Genomic DNA, 7358 nt, shown 5'->3' with positions numbered 1-7358 from the left:
TTGAAATAACCATTTCATATTTTCGTTTCAAATAAAAGTTGCCCGAGTTTGATACGTACCGCGAGTTTAAATCGATATTATAAGGCAAGGGGTGAATTCGTGAACATATAAATAACCAAGAAAAATAAATTCTTTTTCGGGAAACGACATAAATTTTATAAGAGAAAACAGGGCTTGGCAAACTAGGAAAGTACCATTTTACTAAATAAATGTCGCGGCAGAATCATGAGATTGCTGTTTCGGTTTCCATAAAGTAAAATTAATATGACACAGCCATGCCTATTCGTTTACGTATTGTCGTGGACGTGTTTACTTGCATAAATTTTAATACTTAACAACGCTGCAACGTCGAACAATTGCAATCTACTTTAACGATGAAGAACGCTACGAAATATAATATAAACATTTCTCAAGTACTGTATATTTGTCGTTTAATCATCAGCTGGTATAGTAACGTATCGATCATGTAATTGGTATCGTTGGGTCATTTACGACCCGTTGGTGTTTTATACGGAAAGTAATGAATACGTGTTAAAAAAAAAACAATGGACTTCTTTCAAAAACGAAAAACTGTACAACAAGACAAACAAAAAGTAAAAGGAGCATAAGCTAAAATGTTATCGGTAGAATAAACCATTTTGGACTGGAGTAGAAAACCTGACATGGCGGTGACAATAATAAAAAATAACAAACACGAAACATGCGTGTGGTGCTAATTTTTCCAGACAATGCAGATTCTTTCTTATACATCCAGGATGAAACTTTGCATACAGACAAAAACTGCTACACTAAACTATCCAAATAGTCCCGAATCCTACTAACGAGCTGATTAGCGGCTATAAAAATATTACGTTGACGGCAGAAAATTGTATTTGCTCCACGTCTGAAATACGAGTACACGTATAAATAATTTTGATCATTGTGGTGTCTTTCGAAAAAGTTTGCCAACTCCTGTAACGGAGGGTTAAAGATTCCGTTTCCAGGCAAATGAACAAACGCAGCGATCGTCGCGGAATTCAGCGGGCGAATGGAAAGCTTATCTGGAATTCGAGCAACGAGGAAACGGTTCAGGACGGTTGAACGGCTGTTTGCGAAAGCGGCGATTCGTTTCAGCGTTACCGCCGAGCCGACCGTTTTGCGTTTTAAAAGTACAATGCGAGCACCGTAAGCGACGCTTTTGTCCCCGGCGTGTGCAACCATCTCGCGCACGTGCGAGCCATGCATTATTGATGCTGCCGCACTTGCCGCGTAACGACTTTCGCGACGTTGTTTCGCTTTATCCCCGAGCAACAGACAGAAATTGGTCCACGGAGCGTTCGAGATTATTCGACGACCTCCGCGTCGATTGCCTTGTAACGCGTCAAGGTGCGTCCAATTAACGTTACCGCGCGAAAAGAAGCCAAACACGATCGTCGACCAGCGATGGGACTAATGCCGTATCGATACCAGACAATAAAGTATCATTTTCTATCAAATCGTTTCCATACCTGCACTATGGACAAGTATCGAGGCACGGAACGCTAGCGCCGCCAGCGAAGGAATCGAGTGTCGCGTGTGCGCAAGGTAGGTGCGCGGAAGATTCTTCGCCATTTATAACGAATAATCTTCTACGTATCTGCCTTACGTACTCGTAGCGCCGATGTTTGGTACTAATTTTCGATACTGATACTTTTAGAATGAACACGTTCACTAAGTTCGCCAGTTGAAGTATGCATACCCTAAAGCAATGGTTCTTGGAAACTAAGAATCATGGTTCACGCTTTCACTATAACAAACACGTGTCGATACCAATACCGTATATTGATATCGATCGATGACGTCTATCCGATCGAACCATTAAATTTTGATTTAACAAGCAACGGATAAACGATCGTTTATCTTTTGATCGTCGTTCGAAATTTCTATCTAGATAAGAGTTTTGGCTTTCTATGGCCTTTGGAACAACGGACTACTTTGGTATCGAATTGCGTAAGTATCGTCGATACGTATCGTATCAAACCCGTCGTTAAATTCATCACCGCGAGCAAAATGCGATCAACGTATACGAACTGAAACTAAACGTGTGCAATTGTCGTATTTCGGCGGCGAATTAAGTTTTGCAACGACGATTTAGTTATAATTATCGTGAGACTGTGATATAACGACAGCCGACTTGTATAATTTGTTTTACATTGCACGTCGTGACCATCGATGAAAGGGAGAGAATAAAAAATGAAACTGACATGCATAGAACAACAGCGACTCAATGGCTAATCGATATTCCCAAAATATATCTTTCCCACGCTTCCTGTAATCCACCCTCACTCACCCTCCCCCTTCTCTATGCACATATATGCATTGTAAATATGAATATTCGCGTGGGTATATAACGTCAAAGTTCACGGATATTCCACTGCATCGATGATTGGCTATTTTTGATTACTCGTGGAGAAACGCGTAAGCTAACGCAACTATTGTACGCGTATGACGCATCAGATTTATAAAGGGTGATTCGTGAACCGTGACCACGACTGGGAGCATAAATTCAGTACACAAAACTAGTAAAGAAAGTTTTTTCTATTTGACTTTATTTCCAAGTTACAATCGATTAAAACCTCTAAATTGTTTTCTCTTCGAACTGAGGTAACTCGGATAGATACGACTCGTTTCGGAACATTTCTCGAAGGCAGATAACGCGCAATAAATCAAGATAAACTCCTGACTTGTAGGGCGATTCTAGAAACTGCGACAAACTTTGCTTCTTTTCTCGGTGAAGATACAAAACGTTGATACAAGAAATACCCAGCAACGAAGGCTATCTTTTAATGATATTAGCTTTTGCTTTAGCACAATATGCACTTATACTTGTCCCTTTAACTGGACACATCAAACGTGCTACTAAAAGAAAAACTGTAACTTGGAGGCAAGGTTCAAAAGTCAAATATTTACGTGAACTTCTTTATATTCTTGTGTACTCAACTCGACTCTAAAGTTGTGTCCACGTTTCATAGAACACTTTGTATATATGTTCACGAGTTGCGTTTTAATAACCCGGTTACATAACGGATCAGCTATTTAACTTGTGCCTAATTGGATTTCAATGAAATTGATACTAAAAAGGAACTAATAGAACGAACAAAAGTTTTGTGTTATAATATTGAGTTATTTCCGATTAAATTAATTCCGATTATCGTGTTACCAACAAAAATCCAAGTTCCTTTTTAGTTCCATTCTTTTACCGACAAATGGTTGTGCAGAATCAAGCAGTGCAATTGGGTACTTACCTGAATGGAAGAACGCCATCGAGAGCCTGGGAGACAGTAGGAGGCGATGCCAGAGCGAATCCTCGTCCTAGCAACGTCGAGTGCACGGAGAAAATCCTCTTTGCAGTTTCTTGCATCAACTCCAAATCCTCTTCCACTTCCTCGTCTGCAAGAACATGGACAAATTCATTAAGTAGCGAAACAAACATCCAAATGTAAACGAACATTTCTAACTACGTATGATACAAATCATTTTATAAGATAAAATTAATTTTAAAAACTGAGATTCAGAAATAGAAAATGAAACAAGAGTAAACTGAATAATGGGTACATACTTGATACAGGCGGTAATGCGAGGTTCTTCTTTATGAGACTTGCGGCACAAGCTCCGCCGAGGAACGATAATTCGGTTTCCAAGTTTTTTAAACCATTCCCCGACGTTATCCAGTCGTATCCGATAACTAGACACTTAAACCCGTACGTAACAGCTCTCTCGTTTTTCATGTAATCCGACGCAGTTTCCAGCGAGAATATCACTTCGTTCCCTGAAATAATAAATAAGTTGATCGGTTAAAATGTCTATTGTAATGCTTTCGCTGTTTCGCGAAGCAATAACGATTTACCTGGTAACACGACCGCGTTTTGTGGCCACAGGCTTTGTACGTTGCTCAGTTTGTGTAGCACCGGCCAATGTAACGGTGTATCTTCCATTGTTGCATTCACGTTTGTTCTACGAGTACATAAAAAATAGCTTGGTGGTAATTATCTCGTTAAGAGTGTTCCGTGGAAAGTTGAATTAATTTTTATTTACCCTGTTAGAGAATTGGAAATTATATTCGGAATGTAGAGTTGCAAATAATCTTCCGGCTGTGCGGTACCACATTCTGGAGTAAATTCAATGGTTAACCATTTAACCGTATCCGGGAAGGTAACTCTGTAATGGGATACCGTAGCGGGTTTATAAGGATGATCGCTTTCCAACCACGTGTAGTGATGACTGGTTGTGATGGGCGGAGAAACGTGGGACTGAACTTCGCTGTCTTGAGATATTTGAGACGATCCCATTGTAGATAACAAATTAAGCGCCGTGACATGGGGAAGCATCTCTTGCATTAAAGTAAGAACCTGTACCCCGCTCTAAAAAAGAAAATAATTACTCAAAACCGGATTTTAAAACATGTACAAGAGTTACAAAAAGAATATGAAAAGTCTTTACTCTGGGATCTGATGTAGCTAATGGACTGATGTGTGCCATAACCAATGGTAAAAGAGTTGTCACGAATGTCGCGTTCCCGAGAACTTCAGTGGCTACCATTTCTTCTGCTCTTTCTCTCGCTAGTGCGAGAATTTCATTGGATCGTTGAATAATTGTGGCGGTCATAGCAAGAGTAGACTTTCTTGCTTGCACTTCAGCCATCGCCTTACTTGTGTGTTGGCCATCAGAATCTTGAGGGTTTGAGTAATAAAGGATATGTGGTATTTGACCTCTGGTTTGTGTTGTGCCTACACAGATAAAATACATTATAGTTTGTTCAATAAACTAAGTGCTATTTCGTCTTCATAAATGTACCGTTAAAACTCAAGGAACAAGCCGTAAAAGTAAAAGTTGTTCCGTCCGATCCCTTAACAACGCTCAAGCCTCCATCGCCATTACTCGTACGCCCACCGCGGTTTCTCAATCTAATAGCATACTTTATGTTTTCCTTGATGGGTACAGGTTTATCAAATTTTAATTCTACTATGTCATTCACGCAATCGTCTGGCCCGAAAGAGCCGCGTGTAAAATCCAAACTACTCCAACGTTGAGTGTGAGATGGATCGTTGCCTGTATTATTTTGCTATGAAACGTGATATTCGCATCAATTAATATCCAGTCTCACGTTAGAACTTAACAAATAGTATATACTCACATCGTCGAGTAGCTCCAATTCATAATCATACACTCCAACACCTCCGTAGATGCCCACTCCAGTAATAACGATACCAGGTCGATCGACCGAAAAGCATATTGCATCTGGTGAACCGTTACCAGTATTCCACGATCTTGTCTGATTCACTCGAGTGAATCTTGAAGGTGTAGTGTAGATAAGTCTGCCACAAGCAGCTTGAAGTTCATCTTCGTTCCCGCTCGATTGTACCGCCAATTCAGCGATAACCCGTGCCAACAAATAACAACAATGAAGGACCAACTCTGGCAATGATTGAGTCTTTTCTCTACAAAGAGTTTTCTTCACGGGAACTAAAATCAGGTCTAAAAGCCTATCGAGGACATCGCGGAATGTCCAATTTATGCTCTCTTTGCCAGAACTTTCCACTTGAGACTTGTAACTGATCTGCTCGACCAAAATTGGATACTGGTGATTTTCAGTTGAGTTTATCATTAGCAAACCAGTATTGTCGGATGGACTAAGCTGCCGATTTATGCTGTCGCTACTATCCATAATATTATTTAAAATTGGAAATGTACATCGGAGACGGATAGCAGGATTACACAAAGAAGCTAACACGGCCGATAATAACCTATCTTTTGTAGTCCTCCCTTGATCCTGTGAAATGTCACAAGTTTTGGATCATTAAATATAATACTTTCTATTAGAAACGAGTCAAAACCTGAGTTTTTATTGAATCGCCCATCCCTACTTCCTATTTACAAAATGGTCAGAAATACTTACTCTATCAATTTCAGATAACAGTTCACATAAACACGTCCACTTTAAATATGCTGTAGGATAAAATGCATGATAACAAGCAACAAATGTTCTATGACATTCATCTAATATGCTATTCGGCATCTTATTATTTATGGCACTCGAACCTATTTAACATTATTTATATTTTACAATATAATAAAAAACGCATTTAAAAATAGAATATACTACATATGTAAACACTCACTTTTATTTAGCCGCGTCTTTCCTTTACTTTTTATATTTAATGGCACAGTATCAGATAATATTTGATGCAACAAAGCGCGTACTTCGCCTATGCATTCAGCTAGGCGCACTGACTCGGCTGGAGTTCTCTTGCCGACTGCACATTATTGACAATATCATACTAAAAGATATTCTAATATTTAGAAGAAAACAAATTACGTACCTTGATTTGGATAAATTTCGCTGGTGTAAGTTCTAAGTAATCTTAAACTAGCTTTACTGATATAAACCAAACGTTCCATTTCAAGCAATGCGTGAGATGAGGAAGTAGCATGAACAATGCTATCATTTAATGCTGCTTTTAGCGTGTTCCAACTCCATTGAAGTAGGGATATTAATGACTGAAAACACTCCTGGAAAAATATATAATAAAAAAAAAATGATTTTTCGTGTGATTTTCGCACGTATAACAGCAGCAAATGTAAATACATACTTTGGTGACCGTCCTACTGAAATCTCTTTTTAATACATAAACCGGTTCGACTAAATCTCTTTGCCTATTAGGAGTTTGGTTTTCGAGTGTAACAACTCGATATAATAATTGTGGTATTTGTCCAGCATTTACATCCGTTCCATTATTAGATCTTTTCGAAGATTTAAAATAAAACATAACTCTAAAAAAATATTACCCGTATTATAATCTACTCTAAACTTTAATTACTTTTAATAAAAATGAATATTTTACTAACTGATCTTCCGCCGTGACCATTCCTTGACCGCCAGATCCACAATCGCTAGAAGGACCAGTGACTTTAGCCCATGCGACATACCATCTGTTTGCTTGCAAAGAAATTGGTTCATCAAATAAGATTGAGTATTTTTGTCTCGGCCCACATTCATATGGTATTTCTTCAGATTCTGCTAAAAGTTCACCATCATTTTCTTGATCTCCTCCGTCGATTCCAATATCAAAGAGCTGTAATAATTTTTAATAACATAACACGTAAAACCACTTCAAGGCAATTCTTGAGATTGTAATAACAAGTATTTACTTTTATTTTTGCCGTATATTGCCCACGACCTCCAAACAAACCATATCCACCAAGTAAAATATCAGTATCAGGCATAAATCTGATAGCCTCGATTGAATGACCAGAATAGCCCCAACCACCACCGTGACCTAAACATGTATATATATAATATGCACTAATAAAAACAGCAAAATAAATAAACTTTTTTTTAT

The 7358-nt window shown here is 38.6% G+C and overlaps 1 protein-coding gene across 2 annotated transcripts in view; it reads right to left on the bottom strand.

Moving 5' to 3' along the window:
- The window catches only part of Hiw (MYC binding protein highwire), a 331194-nt gene that overhangs the window by 318391 nt on the left and 5445 nt on the right, over positions 1-7358 (bottom strand). For both annotated transcript variants that reach the window (XM_076767221.1, XM_076767222.1), the window contains exons 18-30: positions 7168-7295; positions 6865-7091; positions 6609-6789; positions 6339-6528; positions 6138-6272; positions 5915-6057; positions 5153-5788; positions 4813-5080; positions 4459-4745; positions 4054-4379; positions 3866-3972; positions 3578-3787; positions 3264-3408 (exon numbers count right to left, since the gene is read on the bottom strand). In XM_076767221.1, coding sequence (XP_076623336.1) covers positions 3264-3408; positions 3578-3787; positions 3866-3972; positions 4054-4379; positions 4459-4745; positions 4813-5080; positions 5153-5788; positions 5915-6057; positions 6138-6272; positions 6339-6528; positions 6609-6789; positions 6865-7091; positions 7168-7295 — 2983 coding nt within the window. The remainder of the gene's footprint in view (positions 1-3263; positions 3409-3577; positions 3788-3865; positions 3973-4053; positions 4380-4458; positions 4746-4812; positions 5081-5152; positions 5789-5914; positions 6058-6137; positions 6273-6338; positions 6529-6608; positions 6790-6864; positions 7092-7167; positions 7296-7358) is intronic.

This window comes from Colletes latitarsis, chromosome 6 (genome assembly GCF_051014445.1).
Source record: "Colletes latitarsis isolate SP2378_abdomen chromosome 6, iyColLati1, whole genome shotgun sequence".
Taxonomy (NCBI): Eukaryota; Metazoa; Arthropoda; class Insecta; order Hymenoptera; family Colletidae; genus Colletes; species Colletes latitarsis.
The sequence above is the reverse complement of the archived record's forward strand: the minus strand, read 5'-3'. Positions and strand labels throughout refer to the sequence as shown.